General features: G+C 41.9%; 4 protein-coding genes and 1 non-coding gene across 13 annotated transcripts in view; 4 read left to right on the top strand and 1 right to left on the bottom strand.

Annotated features, from left to right (window-relative positions):
• The first annotated feature begins 262 nt into the window (after nt 1-262).
• LOC115207679 (guanine nucleotide-binding protein-like 3) lies at nt 263-5,980 on the top strand. The gene is made up of 15 exons (XM_029775018.1): nt 263-475; nt 660-718; nt 979-1,119; nt 1,202-1,318; nt 1,401-1,493; nt 1,642-1,777; nt 1,889-1,992; nt 2,174-2,324; nt 2,715-2,802; nt 3,077-3,254; nt 3,359-3,501; nt 3,707-3,843; nt 4,722-4,867; nt 5,136-5,205; nt 5,481-5,980. Exons 1-15 carry the CDS (start codon nt 463-465, stop codon nt 5,579-5,581), a joined length of 1,677 nt encoding a protein of 558 aa, XP_029630878.1. The 5' UTR covers nt 263-462; the 3' UTR covers nt 5,582-5,980.
• Nucleotides 2,868-2,943, top strand: LOC115147960 (small nucleolar RNA SNORD69). The gene has a single exon (XR_003866539.1). It is a non-coding gene; the product is annotated as a small nucleolar RNA SNORD69 (small nucleolar RNA).
• Nucleotides 5,981-8,660: 2,680 nt separating the features above from the next.
• Nucleotides 8,661-9,956, top strand: LOC115207678 (signal peptidase complex subunit 1). The gene is made up of 4 exons (XM_029775017.1): nt 8,661-8,808; nt 9,297-9,356; nt 9,445-9,531; nt 9,738-9,956. Exons 1-4 carry the CDS (start codon nt 8,695-8,697, stop codon nt 9,861-9,863), a joined length of 387 nt encoding a protein of 128 aa, XP_029630877.1. The 5' UTR covers nt 8,661-8,694; the 3' UTR covers nt 9,864-9,956.
• Nucleotides 9,957-10,062: 106 nt separating this feature from the next.
• Nucleotides 10,063-17,641, bottom strand: LOC115207676 (serine/threonine-protein kinase Nek4). Of its 8 annotated transcripts, none has more exons than XM_029775011.1 (16): nt 17,553-17,641; nt 15,464-15,730; nt 15,102-15,299; nt 14,859-14,966; nt 14,627-14,781; nt 14,354-14,492; nt 13,536-14,189; nt 13,375-13,422; nt 13,108-13,248; nt 12,847-13,011; nt 12,580-12,649; nt 11,838-11,956; nt 11,651-11,742; nt 11,305-11,513; nt 10,771-10,904; nt 10,063-10,684 (listed from the first exon to the last, which is right to left on the bottom strand). In XM_029775011.1, exons 2-16 carry the CDS (start codon nt 15,575-15,577, stop codon nt 10,586-10,588), a joined length of 2,445 nt encoding a protein of 814 aa, XP_029630871.1. In that variant the 5' UTR covers nt 15,578-15,730; nt 17,553-17,641; the 3' UTR covers nt 10,063-10,585. The 8 variants fall into 8 exon arrangements, 7 of the variants coding, with proteins under 7 accessions (XP_029630871.1, XP_029630869.1, XP_029630867.1 ...); XM_029775009.1 differs by lacking the exon at nt 17,553-17,641 and adding an exon at nt 16,063-16,359 and having other exon boundaries at nt 11,651-11,739; XM_029775007.1 differs by lacking the exon at nt 17,553-17,641 and adding an exon at nt 16,063-16,357.
• Nucleotides 17,642-17,792: 151 nt separating this feature from the next.
• Nucleotides 17,793-21,033, top strand: part of LOC115207677 (calcium/calmodulin-dependent protein kinase type 1) — a 60,271-nt gene continuing 57,030 nt past the window's right edge. The window contains exon 1 of one of the 2 annotated variants that reach the window (XM_029775016.1): nt 17,793-17,921. Coding sequence is in view for 1 of the 2 variants with exons in the window: in XM_029775015.1 (XP_029630875.1) it covers nt 19,767-19,825 (59 nt within the window). In the remaining variant the exon portion in view is untranslated. Of the gene's footprint in view, nt 17,922-19,645; nt 19,826-21,033 lie in introns of those variants that run through there. The other variant, XM_029775015.1, reaches the window with a different exon arrangement.

Raw genomic sequence — 21,033 nt, 5'->3', positions numbered from 1 at the left:
GGGGCACCCATACAGCTGGGGATCTGAAGTACCCTCACAGCCCTGTGAGAGAGAGACAGGTTGAGATTGTCAGAGTTTGAGTGGGGCAAAACGTTTCCTAGGCTGATGCATTGAAGGGTAAAGGATAGTCCAAGGGTGAGCGATTTTGACTTGGGAGATAGGGCTCACAAGTGAGTAGGCCTGAAGAGAGATAGTGTGTTTTAGTAAAGTATGACTTCTTGCGTTTATTGCAAAGGTTATTAATTGTACTGCACTGATGGAACTTAAATCCTATGAAATAGATGTGGTAGTGGCACCCACCTGAATGAAGTCAAAGTGAGTAAAATACTGCTTTGGCGCCATCTGCTGGGCACAGCTGCAGATGAGCAAAGATGACCAAACCGGAAGCGGAAACGTAAAGGCTAGCTTGTGGTTCCACGTGCAGCAGAATTTTAGTCACAGTGCCAGAACCATAGTCCTGCAATGAAGCGCCCAGGTATGTGTAGCAAAAGTTTTTACATTTGGCTTGTACAGTCGTTTTTCTTTATTATTCAGAAATAATATTGTCTTCAGTTGAATATATATATGTACATTGCCAGTTAGACTGCCAACACTTAACTAATGACCCATGCTGGCAAGCAAGCCAGCCCGAGACTTTCATGCGTTTCATGTTTTTCCAGGGTTAAAGAAAGCAAGTAAACGTGTGTCTTGCTCCAAACGTTACAAAATACAGAAAAAGGTATTGTGAATTGTATTCTTTACTGTCAATACTTAATTATATGTAGACCACTCCTAACGGTAGCTGTTGCTGTTATGAAGTAGCTAACTAAGTTGGCTAGTTCGGCGGTTTTAAAACCTCTCCTGCGGCGACCGCCATACGTTTCACAATTGTGAAGTAGTTAGCTCAGTATATTGTTCTTATAAGCTATGTACTGTTAATTATAGATATACTATATGCGCAAATGAAGTCTTGTCATGATTTATGTCATTTGATTTTAGGTCCGGGAACACAACAGAAAACTAAAAAAAAATGCAAAAAAGAAAGGAGTAGGCAAAAAAGCGAAAAAGGATATTGGAGTTCCCAACAAAGCACCCTTCAAAGAGGATATTCTGAGGGAAGCAGAACAGAGGAGGTTAAAGGTGAGTTTTGTGGTCCTCTCATATTTTAGGTGGCAAAATAATTAGGCCTAGATGAACATGTACTCATCTCTTTCCAACCCAGCTTGAAGAAGAAAAAGAGAAAAAAAAGTTTGCCAAGCAACAACAACGGGCTCAGAAGAGAAAGAAGGAAAACGCTGCCAGTAGTGATGGAGACACCAAAGTGAAGAAAGCTAGAAAGGTATAGGAAAATGTGAAGGGCATCAAAAATCATGCACTCATGTAGCTTGACAATATTTTAACTCCACATTTTAACTCCACAGGAGTTACCGTCACAGGAGGACCTTGTGAAACAGATGGTGAAACAAAGTGACCCAAGGAATTCAAAGAAGCACTTTTGTTCAGAATTAAACAAGGTAGCTAAGATTAATTGGTATTAGGTGTCCAGGCAAGGAAAGTATAGCCCTTGTCTGGCAGAGTTGCTGTGCAAGACAGAAGCTTTAATAAAGACATGCCCTACCTGAGTGTCCCTATGAATTGATATTCAGTCTATATTTTCTCCAGGTGATCGATGCCTCTGATGTTATAATTGAAGTCCTAGATGCCAGAGATCCCCTTGGCTGCAGGTGTCCACAGCTAGAGGAAGCTGTACTGAAGAGGGTTGGAAACAAGAAGCTACTATTCCTGTTGAACAAAATAGGTAATAATCTTAGGGATACGTCTTTAATGTCAATTATATGTAGATGTAGTGTTATCTTTATTCAAAAGGTAATTCAACTTAACTATTAAATTAATTTTCCAAATCCTGCAGATCTTGTCCCTAAAGAGAATGTGGAGAAGTGGCTGCAGTGTCTTCAGCTTGAGTTCCCAGCTGTGGCGTTCAAGGCGTCCACACAACTACAGGATAAAACAGTGGTATGGACTATGTACATGCAGTGCCTAAGATTTTAATGGAATTAATTTCACTGACTACTTGGGGAATCCATATTGATGACCAGGTTCGGTCACACCTGCAGAATATAGAAAATTGGTCATTACTGTGTAGACTATTTGAATATTGATCATAAATGCTTATACATGTTTTTTTGTTAAACAGCAAGAGAAGAAGGCTAGGTTTGCAACTCTTAATGGAGTAGTAGACCAGACCAAAGGAGTGGCCTGTTATGGCAGCGGCTGTCTTCTCCAGCTCCTGGGAGACTTTGCAAATGGGACAGGGAGAGAGGGCTCAGTAAAAGTGGGCTTAGTCGGTAAGGAAGCTACTCCCCTCACCATTATTTAGACAAACTGCATCTCCTCTCGTAATTAGTATGGCTCTCAAGTGGTGGTATTAAAGTGTTGTGCTTACGAAATTATGATGATTTGTGTGAACTACTGATGTCTGTGACGACTACTACAACGCTGATCTCATCCATAGCGATCGCAGTGTCCTGTTGTGTACCCTATGTCATATTTTGTCTGAGCTGTCTTGTGTTCATTCAGTTTATTTTATCCAATTATATTATTGTACTGTATGCACACATTAGCCTGTCTTATCTGTTATGACAACAAGATTATGAATCTTTAAGGGTTTATCCTGAACAGTATAAATGCACATTGTCTATTACTTGAACCACTTATGCCCTCCGATATCCCCTCAGGGTTCCCCAACGTGGGGAAGAGCAGTCTGATCAACAGCCTGAAAGGGATGAGGGCCTGTAATGCAGGAGTCCAGAGAGGGATCACCAGGTGAGTGAAGCTGAACCATTCATGATAGTGATGGGAGTCCATTCTATTCGCAGATGGTGAGGAATTGTATGAAGCATGATGAAGTTGAAGATCTGACAAAACAATGGAGTCTATATTCAATCCAACACTGAGCTTCATACACCTCATCGAGGTCTTACCAATTAGGGCAGAACAGTCCAAAACCCTTGGTCATGTCTGTTCACCTGAATTTGCTCAATGCACAAATGCCACTTGTTGCTTACCATTTAACATACCTCATGTCTGACTCTTGCAGGTGCTTCCAAGATGTCCACATCTCTAAAAATGTCAAGATGATTGACAGCCCAGGGGTAGTGGCGGCCCAGTCTAACCCAAAAGCTGCCATGGCGCTGAGGAGTCTCCAGGTGGAGGACAAGCAGGAGACTGTTCTAGAGGCCGTCAGGACCCTGCTCAAACGGTGCAACAAGCAACAGGTGAAACTGACATCACTAACGTGAGGAAATGTTTACTGCCAAGTTTGAGATCAAGCCCTAGGTCTGCTGAGCCTACTAATAGTTCATCCTGGACTTTGTTTCAGGTAATGCTTCAGTACAATGTTCCAGACTTCAGAAACTCGTTGGAGTTTTTATCCTTTTTTGCCAAGAAACGTGGATTTCTGCAGAAGGGTGGAGTCCCTAACACAGAGCTGGCTGCCTCTACCTTCCTCAGTGATTGGACAGGGTGAGTGTTGTCATGATTTGTCACCAATCAAATTTAAAGTAGGATGAGGCTAGCATGGAAATGAGGATAATTAACGCAATTCTTGAGTTCAAGTGAAGACTATAATCCAACTCTGATCCCTCTGCTGAGCCAGACTGAGCACTTTGCCTAGAAACTAGAATGAAAGGTATTTTTTTGTAAATACTTAAAATGTTTATCTTTTCAGGGCAAAGCTGAGTTATCACTGCAAAGCCCCTGAGAAGCTAAGCCTTCCCTCATACCTCTCTGAAGACATTGTAACAGAGATGCAGAAGGGCTGGGACTTGGACAAGCTGAGGAAGAGCAACGAGGAGACTCTAAGAAGTGTGTTAATTTTGTATTTTCTATAATAGAATAATTTTCTATTTTACATTTCAGTCATTTAGCAGACGCTCTTATTCATCTAGTCGGCTCGGGGATTTGAACCAGCAATCTTTCGGTTAGTGGGCCAACACTCAACTGCCAGGCTACCTTCCGCCCAGTAATGAATGAGTTTGTTGATGTACACCAGTGTTTCCCAACTCCGATCCTCGAGTACCCCCACCAGCATACCTTTTTGTTGTAACCCCGGACAAAAACCTCATTCTACTTGTCAAGGGCTTGATGATTAGTTGACATGTAGAATCAGGTGGGCTTGTCCAGGGCCACAACAAAAATATGTACTGGTGGGTGTACTGGAGGACCAGAGTTGGAAAACCCTGATGTACACTGAGTTTACAAAACATTACAAACACCTGCTCTTTCCATGACAGACTGACTAGGTGAAAGTTATGATCTGTTATTGATGTCACTTGTTAAATCCACTTCAATCGGTGTAGATGAAGGGGAGGAGACAAGTTAAAGAATGTTTACGCCTTGAGACAATTGAGACATGGTTTGCCATTCAGAGGGTGAATCGGCAAGACAAAATATTTCAATGCTTTTGAACGGGGTATGATGGGTGCCCTGGTTTGAGTGTCAACTGCAAAGCTGCTGGGTTTGTCACACAAGTTTCCCGTGTGTATCAAGAATGGTCCACCAGCCAACTTGACACAGTGGTGGGAAGCATTGGGAGTCAACATGGGCCAGCATCCCTGTGGATTGCTTTCAGCAACTTGTAGAATCCATGCCCTGACAAATTGAGGCTGTTCTGAGTGGAAATGGGTGCAACTCAATGTTTTGTACAGTAAGTGTATGTGATGACTGACCTACTCTCCTCCTAGGTGTAAAGTTCCCAAACCAGGCCAGCAGCATTGTCCTCCTGTCTAAAGGCCCCACTGCCGGAGTGCTGAGTGACAGAGACGTGGTTGAGGACAAACCTGCTCAAGGGCCCACTGAGGAGATGGAGGGTAGCTGTGCGAACCAAGAGGTAGCTGAAAATCTTTACACTTATTTCTCACCTGATAAATCAGATTAAAGTAGGATCAGTCTGTTCTAGCATGGAAATGAAGACAAATAACGCAAGTCTGAGTTAATGAAGACATCTAATCCAACTCTGATCCCACTGCTGAGCCGATTGCCTTGTCTGGAATTTACAATCAATGTATAAAATGTCTAAACTATTCTTTTCAGGGCAAATCTGAGCTATTACTGCAAAGAAATAAAGGCCTTTGTAATGGAATATCTTTTAATTTCAGGATGATGGGGTTGAAGAGGTGTCTGATGCAGATGAAACGGATGAACCACAGATAAAGACACCAGTCACAAGTAAATCAATATTAGAGACCAGCTTCATTCCTGTTATGTTCCTTATTAATATAGGATCAGTCTGTGTGGAAATGAGTACAATAAAGCAAGTCTGACTTTGTGAAGACTTCTAATCCAACTCTGATCCCACTGCTCAGCCAGACTGAGAACCTTGCTTGGAATCTAGAATGAAATGGATGCATTTAATTTTTTCCCTCAGGGAATAGCTTAATTCCTGTTACATTCCCAAACAAGTCTGTCAATATCACTTAACTAATGATTTCTGCTCTTTGCAGAAGAACCAGCCAAAGTGAGGTTCCAGGATCCTGTCCCAGGCAACATTCTCTCCTCAGTGCAGACAGATGATGCCTATGACTTCAACACAGATTTTAAATGAACATCTATGACCTTCTGGCTGTGTTTGACAGGCAGCCCAATTCTGATTTTGTTTTTTCACTAATTGGTCTTTAAACCAATCAGATCAGCTCAGAAAAATTTGATGTGATCAGTCAAAATAACAATTGGTGGAAAGAATATTAGATTTGGGCTGCCTGTGTAAACGCAGCCTTTGTTTCTCAACACTCTCATATCTTAACCTTACTAGCAGTACTGGCACCATCTGATGTTACTGTTTGAAGGCCTGTGTGTGTGGATGTAACCTGTAAAATTAGTTGGTAACAATGTTTTGCCTTTTGAGTAAAGGCCCAGCGGTAAATAGTTTAAGATCTGTCAATGTTCATTGTGAATTATTGTATATAGCCTGAACACAAATAAATTGATCCATATTTTGACTCAAGTTGTGCTTTCTCATTCCAGTTAAAATGGTGATGAATACAACAGCTCAACCCCACATAGGATGTTCAATTTTAGTTTGCCATGGTGTTCGGTTGACTTATCAGGACCAAGACTCAAGGTGGTTGACTGTTTTATTGAGCTGCTATTACAAAAGGATGACAATTTGAAAATGTACATTAATTAGATTAATCATTTTGTACAAAGTACAGAAATGGTGTAACTTAACACCATGTTTAATACTTTAAATGAAAACCATAGGATTGTGTAAATAAGCTACTTGACAATTATCAAATTCATAACCATTTCAGCTGTTGCACATGTATCGACACTAGTGGTTTGTGTGTATGCCATCCATCCTTAGCGCAAAGGCTTGTCACTAAAATGCAATAGAGATAAAGGATAGTAGGCTTGTATAAAGTTGTGTGGTAGTGGTCCTGATATACAAATTACTTTTATTTTTTATTTAACCAGGTAGGCCAGTTGAGAACAAGTTCTCATTTACAACTGCGACCTGGCCAAGATAAAGCAAAGCAGTGTGACAGTTACACATGGAATAAACAAACGTACAGTCAAAAACACAATAGAAAAGTCTATATACAGTGTGTGCAAATGAAGTAAGATTATCGAGGTAAGGTAACAAATAGGCCGTAGTGGTGAAATAATTACAGTTTAGCAAATAAACATTTGAGTGAGATGTGCAGAAGATGAATGTGCAAGTAGAGATACTGGGGTGCAAAGGAGAAGGGAAAATACAAATCATATATGGGGATGAGGTAGTTGGATGGGCTATGTACAGGTGCAATGATCTGTAAGCTGCTCTTATAGCTGATGCTTAAAGTGGGTGAGGGAGATATGTGTCTCCAGCTTCAGTGATTTTTGCAATTTGTTCCAGTCATTGGCAGCAGAGAACTGGAAGGAAAGGTGGCCAAAGGAGGAATTGGCTTTCGGGGTGACCAGTGAAATATACCTGCTGGAGCGCGTGCTACGGGTAGGTGCTGCTGTGGTGACCAGTAAGCTGAGATAAGGCGGGGCTTTACCTAGCAAAGACTTATAGATAACCTGTAGCCATTGGGTTTGGCAACTAGTATGAAGCAAGGGCCAACCAACGAGAGCGTACAGGTCGCAATGGTGGGTAGTGTATGGGGCTTTGGTGACTCGGTGGGATAGTCAGTTTTACGAGGGTATGTCTGGCAGCATGAGTGAAGGATGCTTTGTTGCGAAATAGGAAGCCGATTCTAGATTTAATTTTGGATTGGAGATGCTTAATATGAGTCTGGAAGGAGAGTTTACAGTCTAACCAGACACCTAGGTATTTGTAGTTGTCCACATATTCTAAGTGCTACAGTTCTGAGTGCTACTGGATGGACCCTGGTGGGAGGAGTATATCTCTCCGCCCCAACCCGTCATTCCTCCCAAAGGTTTTGTCAGACAGGCATGTGAACATCCCTTTTATCCTGTCTGCTTACGACCCCCCGGCAGTGGCGGGGGAGTCTGGGCCTCCCTCCAGCATGCTGTGTTCTGTGCGGGCACTGGCCACCTATTTGGAGGGGATACAGTCAGTGAGAACAGACCGGATTTTTGTCTGCTATGGTGAGAGAGTCCTGGGGGTGGGCTATCAAGCAGAGGCTCTCTCACTGGATCGTGGACACGAATACGACAGCATACCGCCAGGCTGGCAGGCCAGTGCTGGGATCTGTGGTGGCACATTCAACATGAGGTGTGGCTGCATCCTGGGCTCTACTGAGAGGAGTGCCCCTCGCTGATATCTGTGCTACGGCCCGCTGGGCTTCCTCTTGCATCTTTGCAAGGTACTATCGGGTAATGTGGCATCTCCCTCTGCGGTTGGTTGTCTGGCCAGGTCCCTCTAGCACCGACTAAATCTGGTATGGGTATACCAATATATTGGAGTGATCCAATATAGTGAAACATAACGAAGTTAACAAAACACACTCCAATCCTCTACGGTGCTAGTGTCGCGGTTATGGGGTCTATATATAGGGGTGGAACCCAGCCTGTGACACAGGTGTACACGGGAGTGAATCTGTAAATCCTCACTTTGGATGTGGAGTGATACCAATATATTGGAGTGATCCATATAGCTCACATAACCGTGGTTACATACGTAACCTTCACTCTCCTTTGTTATCCTGCACATAACGTACAAATGATGTAAAATGTTATAATGATCCATACAGAAAACGAAGTACTTTGATTTATATAGTGATTTAACCACCGTCCCCACAAATAAGCACAATAACAAACCCGATGGTTACGCTATGATTTCTCAACCAAGTCAAATCGTTTCTTATTAAAACAACATAGACATACAATCTGGGGTAAAGGAAAGTGTGAGTATATGTTCTGTAACGTTTAGCAATGACAAAAACATACAAAAACAATTCAAATCAAAAGCGAAGTGCCAACTCAACATCAACAAGTATGTCGCCTGTTAACTTGAATGGCCATAGTTGCCTACATATTTGCCTGTATTTAAATCGCAAAGTCTACTGTAGGATAATCATAAATTACAATGGAGGTCACAACCAGAACATCACTTTGAATTGTATAAGTATTTAGATATTTTTAAGTCGTTGAAGGGGTGGGATAACTTAGTAAGAGGACGAGAAGTAGTAACGTTGTGTAGCTGCACAAGTCACGCGCAGGCCTGATGCGCTTGAATGTATCAACAGTCTGGGGTCCTTCGAAATAGTACGTATGCTTTTTGAAACCGGAAGTCTCACCAGACAAATTGAAGAATTTTTATTCTCTCATCTGATTATCCAACGTAGCAAGATGTTGTCAATATTCAACTCCATTCCAACACACATGGTAAGAGTTTGAATTATTAGTGAACTCTCCGACTGTTACAAATAGCTACCAATTTATAAACGTTAGCCTGCTGCTACAAATATCAAGGTAACGTAGCTAGCTAACTTGCCAAGTGGTAATTGGCAACTTGCTAGCGAGCTACACAAGTTAGTTAGACCGATTCAGTAATCATATTGAACATGGTTAAGACAAACGTTATGATAATTAGCTAGCTCTTCATCACAACCATAAATCCATTTCATATTAATTGTTTGGATGCTAGCCAGCTAGATGCCCATATGGCACCTCTATGAACCTGTCGTAACCAAATGTATAAATGCATCCTCAATAACAAAGCTTAGATATAATATAAACAACCCTCTTTAAGTCACCACTTCGGATGAACCTTCCTGATTTGTTTTGATTATTGACACTTCAGATATTAGTTTTCCAGTTGTGATCAACCATCTACCAGTCCTTCCTCAAAAATAAAACGTGTGATGTTATAGGATTATAAAGGACAGAAACTGGCGGAGCAGATCTTCCAAGGAATCATACTTGTCTCAGCGGTGAGTGGCCTGTCAAACATACCTAATAAAATGGACTTTTCATATGTGTTGTTTTTACACTAGGCTAACCCCTTATATTACCCTCCAGGTGATTGGATTTGCTTACGGCCTCATCATTGAACAGTTTGGGTGGACTGTGTACATAGTGTTAGGAGGTTTCGCTGTGTCTTGTTTGGTGAGTTAAGTTTCATTCCATCCTCCTTGTATATGTTTATTTGACTCTTTTTTTTTCCAGTTGTGCCAAGCAGAAAATAATGTTGCACTTGTGCAAATAGTGCACCCACAGACCCACGTTGACTCCAATCTGCTTTTACAGGACCCAAACTAACTCTTCTGATTTACATCTCACAATCTCTCCCTCACTACCACCTTCTGTCTCAGCTGACCCTGCCCCCCTGGCCCATGTACAGACAGAACCCCCTCTCCTGGCAGCCAGCCCTACCAGAGACTATGGGAGAAACCCAGCAAAAGCCTCAGGAGAATCTGAAGAAGAAGAAGCACAAGTAGCTCATGAATGTTTGCCCAAGACACGTTTTGTAACTGAAAGCAACCATCATTGTTTGTCTATACAATAAATACTTGTTTGAAGGACCAAGGGAAGGAAGTTTAAAGGAAGCCTTTGTTAACAGGGAATTTTCAATCAGTGGTGGAATGTCTCATGTCAAACAAATTTCTGCTACTGTGGCTACTTTGTCAATTTCACACATTTTGATATTGTCCCAACTGTTTAATCATGTGGATAAATCAAAAAACAATAGACATATTATAAAGTCAGAGGGGTTGGAAATATTTACACTACAGTACTTCTACATCCTGCAACTTTTATATTATACAATCAATCATTATACAATCAAAATTAAGGATTTCCTATGTAGTATTTATAGGTACACCTCGTTTCACTAGTTTGCATTCTAAATATTAACTCATTTTATTAGTATTTTGCTACAATAATCTACCTATCTGACAGGTGGACACAGTAACAGAAGACTCAAATTCATTGCATATTGTAACCTGTATGGAAAATTAGAAGACACGGCTGTGTGCGAAGAAAGAAAACATTACAACCATGTCTAGCTAAAAAGGACTATCATGGATGCCATGTATTTTCTAAATTTGCTTTTAGAGTGAGGTATAAAAATAGTCTACATGTACATAGAAATGGAGATATGATTGTCGATACAAAAAGTATTACATTGCTTGTGTGTAAATGCATTTTTCATTAGCTGATCCTAACCCTTGAAAGAAACGTCCTCAAAGAATTTTAGCTGCCGCACCATCAACGCATATGACTGGTACTTGTCCTCTCCCATCTGCTTCCGAAGACACAGCTGTGTGCGAAGAAAGAAAAGAAAACAGATTACAACCATGCCTAGCTAAAAAGGACTGTATCATGGATGCCATTTTCAATCCTAACCTCTCGTTTGTCCTCGTCATCGTCCTCCATTATGTCCAGGACTCTGTCCAACAGCTTCACCCCAAGTCCCTTCACCACATCTGTTTTCAGGTGCTCAATGGCTCTGCGGATCTTTGCCGGTCCAGATGTGGTGCCTTGTAAGAGGTGGGTTGAATACAAAAAACATAAGTTTCACAGAAATCAATTTATTCCTCCATTAGAAATACATGGATTTCTCACTGATAAGCCAGATCATGTCGACAGAGCAATTTTGCATTGAAACATGCACGTATGTAGACACCAGATCGAATTTACAAGGGCAGAGTTTCCCAAACTCGGTCCTGGGCCTCCCCTGGGTATACTTTTTTTCCCTTTCTCCAAAAGCACTACACAGCTGATTTAAATAACCAACTCATCATCAAGCTTTGACTATTTGAATTAGCTGTGTAGTGCTAGGGGAAAAAAACTATATGTGCATCCAGGGAGGCTGCAGGACCTAGTTTGGGCAACCCTGTGCTAGGGAAGCTCAGAGAGATTGTTTTGGCTGAGACTTACCGGTGGATAATTCACTGAAGTGGAACTCCTGCTCCTCTCTAGCTTTCCCATGCAGCATCAGGGTGTCCCTATACTTCCTGTTCAGCTTAAACTCAGCTAGTGGAGTAGATCTAACACCATCCAGCTCACTAACAGTATCTCTGCCATCCATTCGCAATGTCTGGGTCATCATCTGAACCAGGTCCTGCATATCACTGGATTCACTCTTTCTGCAATGTAAAAAGAGAAGAAAATAACAATGTGTCAGATTTAAATGTGAACATTACCAGCAACACAAAGGGGGTAATGTGCTTCTATGGGTGTGGTGTGGCACTGCTCCCAAAGAGCCACAATAAATTGCTTTTACCCCTCTTTGCAGTCCCCTTCTGAGTGATCTGTTGAGCTGGTGGAGGAGCTGCATTTGTCCTCGTCTGATGGGCGCCCCAAAAACCTGTCCTGCTACAGGAACACACACCACTGTTATAGACTGAAGCCATATTTTGAAATTTTAGCTTACTGAAACAGTAAGACAATGGAGATGAACCTATATTTACCAGGTTGGTTTCCTTTCCCATTTCAGATACAGAGCGAGTGACAGTAGGGTTCTGGGACTCTGGCTGCTTATTATGTAAAGAGGCAACATCATAAGACGCCCTTCTTTCTGCATTGACAACTGTGGGAAAGAAGAATACTACAGTGAGCAATAGTAAGCAAAGCTACCGCTTTATTGTTCAAATAGGCAGACAATACTAGACAAAATGTCCCTTGCTAATTCCTTCTGGTCCCATGGTCATATGAAATATTGACAACAGAGGTCGGAGGAGTAGCCTGGGGGTTAGGAGCATTAGGCCAGTAAACGGAAGGTTGCTGGATTCAATCCCCGAGCCGACAAGGTACAAATATGTCGTTCTGCCCTTGAACAAGGCAATTAACCCTAATTGCTCAAGGATCGATGTCAATACTGGCTGATTACATTACATTTACATTTTAGTCATTTAGCAGACGCTCTTATCCAGAGCGACTTACAGTAGTGAATGCATACATTTCATACATTTTTTTTTTTTTTTCTCCCCCTGTGCTGGCCCCCCGTGGGAATCAAACCCACAACCCTGGTGTTGCAAACACCATGCTCTACCAACTGAGCTACAGGGAAGGCTGATCCCCTGGCTGTGACCACACTCTGAGGGTGTCTCAGGGGGAGTGGGATATGCAAAAAAAAAAAAACATTTCACAACTCACACTTGTACATACAGTGAAACAGGACTATATAAGTGCCCCCTAATTATTATTATTTACTTGGTTGGCTGGGGTTCTGCTGGGACTGCCTCAGTCTTCTCCTCTCCCTGGCTGTCAGAGGACGCTCCTGCTAGCAGTAGAGATGTTATTAATGTTACCTGCCTATGTAACTACTGTGTAAATACACAGTATTAGGGGCACTTGTGAGTGGGACCAACACAACACACAATACACTTCTTTACAATATACATTCCATACCTAAAGACAGTTTTTTTGTGTGCAGTAACACTAATCTACCTTGTTAATTGTTTAATCTATTTAGCTCACCGGTGGCAGTGGAGTGTTGCTTTCCTTGGAGGAGCTAATGGTTATGAAGGAAGTTGTTGTGGCCCTCTTCTTATCTGTGTTTGTCCTGCTTTTCTTCTTCCCCTCCACTACCAGTGCATTAACAGGAGGAGGCGGTAGAGGTCTAGGAGCTGCTACTTTATTCCACTGTAGAAGAACACGCAAGGGATGAGGAGTCTTTTGTTACAAAGTACAGTTTGATAGCCCAAAGCCATGATAAAAAGTTCCTGAAACTGTCCTCACCTTGTCCTGATCACTCTGTATCTGCCCCCTGTCCCTTTGTCTACGTTGGCAGGAGACAGAGGGTTCAGAGGAGGAGGGGGTACACAGAGGGGGCGTGTCCTGCTCTTGGACTAGGGGGAGGGGCTCCACATGACAGGGTGCCTACATACACCAATAAAACATAAACCAGTGTCAATGACCTCTAAAATATTGTGATATCTCAATAATGTCTGGAGTCTGGTAGAGTAGACTATGCATGATCAAATACAGGTAAAATCATGTTCTTACCACAGGAGGAAGGGGCTCTAAGAGCTTTTCTGTGGATACCAAGCTCTCCTTTAAAGACAATAACGCAGAGAGGCTTACTCTCATTCACCAAATTAATACCGTATGTGCACTGTGTGCAGCACATGATAGTATCATTCCCCATCCACAAGCCAGGCACTTACTTTGACAACGGCAGTATGTTTGTGTGCAGGAACCTCCTTGAGAAGATTCCTGGTGTCATCCTTGTTCTCTATATTTACTTCAAAGGTCTGTCCAGTGGATTCCACTTTGAGTTGTCCTGCAGACCTGAACTCAGACAAACTGGTAGAAACACCCAGACATATACTATGTCCAGTAGCTGGGCTCTCAATGACCACATCCTTGAGTAGCTCCATTGTGTCATCTTTATCGTCTGTGTTCACAGTTTTCTCTACAGAGGTTCTGACTCTGTCTCTGGTCTTTGGGGCGCCCTGCATTACAGGTCCTTTGGTGGTCTTGCTCTCCTCTTCCCTGGTACTGACACTTGATAGCAGCCTGCCCGGAGGAGGCAGAAAGGGGGGGGGATCCGGATTCCCTCCCCTCTGCTCCTCCACAGACCTCTGACAAAGAGCGTCATTATCTGCCCTGGCGTTGGACATGGTCTGGGGAGGATCCCCTCTCTGGGTGTTTGTCTCCTCTTCCTGTGTCTGGAGATCAATGTCAATGTTACTGATGGTTGCCAAGGACACACCAGTGGTGTTGAGAATGTCTGGTGTAGGGGATTTGGTTGTTAGATGTGTCTGGGGTGGGGTGTCCTGTGTGATTCCATTGCGCTCCTGTGTGTTGATCTCTTCCTTCTATGAATGATAACAAAAAACAGAACAAACACACCACAATTAAAAAAATCAAGACACTCGTGGGACTTGATGAGCATTGTTTTTACTTCATGGCCACTCTCTATAAAAAAAACTATAGATGTTATAAACTGTATTTAGTGCTGTTCTGTTAGCTGTTAACTCACCTTTTTCCCTCTGGTGTTTGGGTCTGGCTGGGGACATTGAGGGGGGCGCTCAGGCCTTGGCTGAGATGAAACCACAGATGCTGCACTATTGGGTCTGCGACTGCCACCAACCGCTTTCTTTCTGGACTTGGCAGTTTTCCTGGAGTGAATCAAACAAACAAGGCATCCAAGATGAGATCAATCCAACACACTTAATTTACTAACTCTTGGTTCAACATACATAGACGAGAGAGAGAGTACTAGCCAGGTACTACAACAGATGATGCCACCTACTCTTTGGTGGCCTCTAAAAACATGGCGATTTGTCGTTTGATGTAGGGCTGACGTAGGATGAGTTTGACATCAGGTCTGTCCTCTGGTCTCTTACACAGCATGCTCTTTATCAGAGCTCCCAGCTGTGGGTCATACTTACTCGGCATCTGAGGCAGCTGGAAAAACATAGATCAATTAATCTAGTAGCAGACAAATAATCTGTCATAATTTGGGCAAGATGCAAGGGACTGACCTTTCCCTCTACAATGCGGTAAACGAGTGAGTTCATGTCCTTGGCATTGAAGGCATGTTTCAGGGTGGTCATCTCGTACACACAGCAGCCCAGCGCCCACACGTCAGACTGGGAATAAAAGGAGGGTTGAGTTAGCCTAGTGCACACAACAGCATCTACCTCCTCAGATTCCTTCTGGCTCAACATAACTGGTGCTTCAACAGTGATGATCTCAAGCATGGATCTACTGTATACACACAGTACCTTGTGGTTGTAGGGTTTGTTGGAAAACAGCTCCGGGCTCATGTAGTACGGTGTTCCTATTAGAGTGCTGGCCATGTCGTTCTGATTCTCCAGAACCCGGGCAATGCCAAGGTCTCCTACTTTAATGATGTTAGTCTTGGTCAGGAAGATATTCTGGGTCTTTAGGTCCCGGTGCAAGATATGCTCCTCATGTAGATACTACAATTCAACAGAGAACACGGTGTTGTCAATGTAACTCTCCTGTAAGTAAACCTCGGCCTCTGCCAAAGGTAATGGCTGGGGGCAGAGCAGATGTTGCAGCATATCAATCAATCTGTATATAATATCTCAGCTATGATTTGATAAAATGCACTTTAATATACCTGGAGGGCCATAGCTATCTGGACGAACCACTCCACCACCTGCCTTTCAGGCAGGAGTTCCCCCTTCTGTTGCTTGAGTCTATGGTAGAGGTCGCCTCCCTCGCAGAAGCCCATGGCGATGTAGAGTTGGCAGTCTTCTCCTTCCCACGACTCCCTGTATGTCACGATGTTTGGGTGTCGTAGTCGCGAGAGAAGCTGAGCCTCCTGTTCCGCGGCTCGCCGCTCACGTTTCGAGGACGTGGTCAAGTTCAACTTCTTTATGACGTACTAAAAAAAAATTGAAAAAACGGGTTCACCATGTGCTGCACTATGCGAACATTCTGTCTAGATGCATTAGTGGCGAACATTCTGTCTAGACTGTTTTGTCACAAATGCGTCTAGACAGAATGTTCACCACAAATGCCACAGTTATTTATTTCTAAATGGCAAACATTATTCGTAGATCCCTTAGTATTGGCACTATCAAAGTTGGTTGGTTAGCTTAGCTAGCTACTTGCAATGTCCAAGATTCATGAAAGGGAAGAAATGTATCAGAGTCGACCAAACAAAGCTATTATAACATTATTGAAAGCCTGTTTTGAAGTGGATTGTTGTATTACCTGTTTACGGTCTGTTTTGTGTTTCACCAGATTCACCTCTCCATAACTCCCCTTTCCAACAACTCTGATAAACATGTAATTATTCATGACTTCAAATCGTCCAATCTTTGTAAATATTATCCCGAATTCAAAGGGTATAATCTAACTACTTAAATTAAGAAAACCTGTGAATATCTCCCATTTTCTGGGCATAATAAATCCAGATATCTAACTTACTTAGCGCAGGCTAATGAACAACAAGACGATTGTCAAAACAGGAAATCATCAGTAGCTTTTTCGTCACTAGGCAACTGGTACGTCAACGTCGACGTTTGTTTGACGGGTGTACCACAGATAGAACAATGATACAGATATTTCACTGGATGTATAAATATGAAGCATCCGTTTGGCGTTTCCACTCACTACCAAATATGGTAGTGAGAGGAAGCCCACTGGCGGGTAGTGGGAGAAGATGGAACGATATGGATTTTGGCCTACATTCTGCAAATTTTCTCATCGATGAAACATTTGATCTCAATACACTTTTCTACTCCCAAAACTAGACTATGTTATGAACTGAGTGGACTAAGTTTTGTAGACTTTAGCCTTTACCAACGTTTTTACAAATCGTGTTGTTTAAGAGTGCAAAGTCGAATTAAGTTATTGCACACGCGCATTTCACAGAGTAGGCGTTCCTTAAAGGAAATATGCAGATGTTGCTAGAACGGGCCAATGGGATCTCGCTAGCTCGTGCTTGGCTTCCCACCTTGCTTGTTCTGCCCACTATGACTCTTCTGTTCCCATTGGAAATGACAGGCTGCGGTCTATCTTGGTTTAGTTATAAAAAAAAATCCCATATATGACTAGGGTCGAAAATGTGGTGGCAGTTGTTGTATGGAAGTGTTCCCCGGATATTGCACAACGTTTTTTGTGTGCATCTACCTTTCACACATTATTTTATAGCTCAATGCTGTCTGCCTTTCACACATCACTGATTTCTATTGCAATTGCATCGATATTCAGAAAATGCTTAATTACAAATAGTATTGCTTATAGTCATGCTCCCAACCTGTATTCAATTGCCTATATCGAGTCCCTATAATGTCATGCATAAAGTCTCATGAATGAATGGGGATTTGTATTTGAGAGGGATGGAAAATAATGAGTCATCAATGAGGTAACGCCACTATCATATCATCCACGAGAGGGCAGTTGATTCTAACAAAGTTGGTGGTGCAGTTTGTTTGATTGTCATCTGGCTTTAGTCATTGATAACTTATGTTGTCTATTCTTCTCACCCTGACATTGTGTATAGCCTATGGCGACAATACAGATAGGCATATTGAATAAAATTCCAGTGGGAATGGATGTAGCCTACTTCTACGACATGTCATCATTGTAACACATGTCCTATCTAATGAAATATTAATTTGTTGGATGTCTTTAGTAGGCTTTATATAGCCTGTCTATCTATAGCCTAACGATTTATCTAATCATCTGGGACAACTTACCCGTCCAGATAGCCTTTTCGATTGCTACGTTTACCATTCTATTTAAATGAACATAATAACAAAAAATGAATGGTGAAAGTAAAGATGTGTCCTTGGTCGAAGAAGACACCGTTCATGACGGAATGCCAAGCAAATATAATAAACCAATTATGAAGCAGCTTGCTTACCTGTGTGCCACAAACAGGTTGTTGATTGGATGATTGACAAGAATGGTCGGCCCCTTGTGTGTTGGCCACTCCCTCCGCTCTTTTCCTGACGTCAGGAGAGTGCTGATTGGGGTGTCGAATCCAGTTTTTCGGCGAACGCCGTGAGTCTAAATTGGAGAAGCAGTGAAGAAAGAATCGACCTTTGAGATCGTGCAATTTACAGGTATGAGTCTCTGTCATGTTGATTGTAACATTGTGTGGACAAAATGAAAATTATTGACATAATCGAGATGTATTCGCTATATGGAAACATGCCCTAAACGCGAGAATAGTTGACATTTCTGGTCAGTTTGAAATGTTAAACTATAGCCTAAATAGTTTATTAAGTTTATAAATATAGTTTCTTAATAGTTGAAATTAATAATGTATGGAAAGTAATAGTTTAACGCAGCTGGTTGACATCACAGAATGAAACCAGGTTATGACTCTGCCGGAGAGACAGACAGTGCCCCGTCATATGGAATGTTCATTCATAATATGCATGCTAATGTATTACATTAATATTAATAATGCCCAGATACTGAAGGGCATATTTGTTTATGCCACTCTGTGTATTTCTCAGTGGATATCAGAGGGACTGATGGAGTGTGTGGAAACCAATAGAACAAAGATAAACTGAAAGCAGTGTTTAATTTCCCATCAAAGTTATTATTCACATTTGAGCATGTGTTATACTTATTGTACTTTTTGTACATATGTGTTTAGTGCCTTACTGAACTGGAATGCTTGAGGTATTTTGTATTTTCCTCTCAGTCTCTTTTCTCTCTCTATCTCAACTTTGAGTGTTCCTAATTTTTTTTAGAGTCAATGATATTCACACACACACACACACACACACACACACACACACACACACACACACACACACACACACACACACACACACACACACACACACACACACACACACACACGACACACACACATACACCATCGCTTTCTTTCCACATGCCAGCTCGGAAGGAGAAGGCGGCTTATCAATTAATAAGCTCATTTTGAAAGGGATTTGCTTAGTGTCCTGGACACCGGTGCCCCAGATGAGCGTGTGGTTCAGATCAGGATGTTATCATGACAAGGAGAATGTGATATCTGTGTATGGACAGTGAGATGTTACTGTAACACAGAGACACTCATGTGGCAGCTCTCAATGTGGATTTATCAGTAAGGATAGCCAATGTGTTCTTGACTTCTTGTCATAGGGGGTAAAGTTAAGTCAATAGGCCAAACATATAAAGGTGTGTTAACTACAGTGGATAAAAGCGACTAGGGACACACCATGTATTTGCTCAAGGCTTGTCTGGAATTACTGTTAGGCTAGAGCGATTTTTGAAAACTTATAGCATAATGATTGCCATAAGTATTGACTTTTATAATTGACCATGTTTTTAACCTGATTTGTTTTCTTTTTGTTATGTCATACTTAGTTGCATTGTTCCTATGCGCACCTCTGTCCCTGTTCTCTGTTGGGGGCCAATATCATGCACACACTCACACACATACACATAAACATACACATACACACACATCACTGCTGCCTTTTGGCATTCTCTGCCATGCTCATATGACAGCTATGCTGCTAGGATAGTCCAGTCTAACTAGCTGTGTGTGATCAGGATATGATCCCTATCACTAAGTGAATGATGACATTATACAATAAAGATAGATAAGCTGGAGGATTTTTATAGACAGATTGTACTCAGTATGAGCTTCAGAGAAATGGCCAGGATGTTTTTAATTTTCCATTGCATGTTACTGAGGGCTTATTAAGCAAGAGGGCTTGCCAATGGGTCTCCCCACTTCCTTTGTGTCTGTGTGTACGTGTGACTGTGTGTTGATGTGCGTGCGTGTGGCTGTCACTATGTTTGTGTCTGTGTGTGTACGTGTGACTCTGTGTGTATGTGTGGTTGGAGCACATCTAAAAAGGGACGGACCCCTTATCTCTTTTGCTGCAAGCCTGTGAGGTCACAGGTTTCAGAAACTCTCAGTTTGTCAAACTGCCTTCTCATACATGTCAGCACTTTTCTGTATGTGTGTTTCTTCTGTCCACTGCGCAGCAATGGGAAACCAGTGAGTACAGTGCTTCTCTCAATAAGCTTAACAACGGCGAATGCTGCATGTCAAATAGCTCTTAGGAATGTGGTTATATCTTTTTATCCAAAAAGCCTGCACAATCCTGTTGCCTCCCGGATATGTCGCTGGGCGTCTTGACGTTTCCTGATGAATGCAAACGATCTAATCAAACAGCAAAGCTTGTTTTTCTCAGAACATTGTTGGGAGCTCTACCTGCATGTGGTCCTCTTCAACTTCCCTTTATAACTTCTCCTATTTGCTCCTGTCCGCTCTTATGCAAGTCTCAAGCCCTACTGTTTTTATATAAAATAATCCTTGTTTGTTTTAAGACACTTATCCCTTGCTCTTTTGGAACTTTTTTTATTGATTTTTGTCCCTTTTGAGAGCTCAACTTCAGCTCTTTAAGCCTGACTAGGTTAATATGTACATTGTCTTGTGGGTCTTGGATAAATCTACAATTGTCTGTGTTCATTGGCTTGTCCTCTGTCCTGTTCAACTGAGTTGCAAATGTCTCAAGCATTTTGGAGCATATGCATATGCTGATACTGTATACCATAGCTGAGGGAAGTAGGGGTGCTGTAAGTGCTGCAGCACCCCCTGATAAAATGAAATAATGTTTTCTAAATTATATAATTACTCCTGTCTGAACACTGACTGAATTTGGGCAGCACACGCTCCAAATAACGAACAACTTGTTACCATGCGGCCATAGAAATATAATCCATAGAACCTAGCTAGCACATAACGTTCTGAGAGCTGTATAATTATTAGAGCTGGGTGAGAGCGTGATTGTCCTTTGATTATTTTGCATACAACCTTCCCATAACGTTTTCTACAGGTTTCCTCATGGTTTTATTTAAAGTAATGTTCTTAAACTGTTCAGATAACATTAGCAAACAACGTTCTTCTGTGGGAATTTCAGTACAGCATAACGTTTCTTCGTGGTTCTATTTAAAGTCATGTTCTCAGAACATTGAGAAACAACATTCTTCTGTGGGAATTCAAGTACTTTAGCATAAAATTTTCTACCGGTTTCCTCATGGTTCAATTTAAAGTCCTGTTCTAAGAACATTAAGAAAACTTTCCATAAAAAAACATAAGAAAACATTAGTAACATTCTTGAATGTTATTTAAAAACGTATACATTCTGTTCTCAGCAACAACAAAACTCTCTCTATCGTCTATCTTGTTAAGTGTGTTGGCCG

The sequence above is a fragment of the Salmo trutta genome, chromosome 14 (assembly GCF_901001165.1).
Source record: "Salmo trutta chromosome 14, fSalTru1.1, whole genome shotgun sequence".
In the NCBI taxonomy this organism is placed as follows: domain Eukaryota; kingdom Metazoa; phylum Chordata; class Actinopteri; order Salmoniformes; family Salmonidae; genus Salmo; species Salmo trutta.
This window is presented reverse-complemented; position numbering and strand designations above follow the sequence as displayed.

Coding starts and splice junctions, on each gene's coding strand:
- LOC115207678 (XM_029775017.1), top strand. CDS start 8,695: ATGCTTTTTGAAACCGGAAGTCTCACCAGACAAATTGAAGAATTTTTA. Junction 8,809..9,296: donor ACTCCATTCCAACACACATG/GTAAGAGTTTGA, acceptor GTGATGTTATAG/GATTATAAAGGACAGAAACT. Junction 9,357..9,444: donor GAATCATACTTGTCTCAGCG/GTGAGTGGCCTG, acceptor ATTACCCTCCAG/GTGATTGGATTTGCTTACGG.
- LOC115207676 (XM_029775007.1), bottom strand. CDS start 16,149: ATGAATAATTACATGTTTATCAGAGTTGTTGGAAAGGGGAGTTATGGA. Junction 14,967..15,101: donor ACAAACCCTACAACCACAAG/GTACTGTGTGTA, acceptor TTTTATTCCCAG/TCTGACGTGTGGGCGCTGGG. Junction 11,514..11,650: donor GAAGGGGACTGCAAAGAGGG/GTAAAAGCAATT, acceptor TTTACATTGCAG/AAAGAGTGAATCCAGTGATA.
- LOC115207679 (XM_029775018.1), top strand. Junction 1,993..2,173: donor AACTACAGGATAAAACAGTG/GTATGGACTATG, acceptor TTTGTTAAACAG/CAAGAGAAGAAGGCTAGGTT. Junction 3,502..3,706: donor TTCCTCAGTGATTGGACAGG/GTGAGTGTTGTC, acceptor TTATCTTTTCAG/GGCAAAGCTGAGTTATCACT.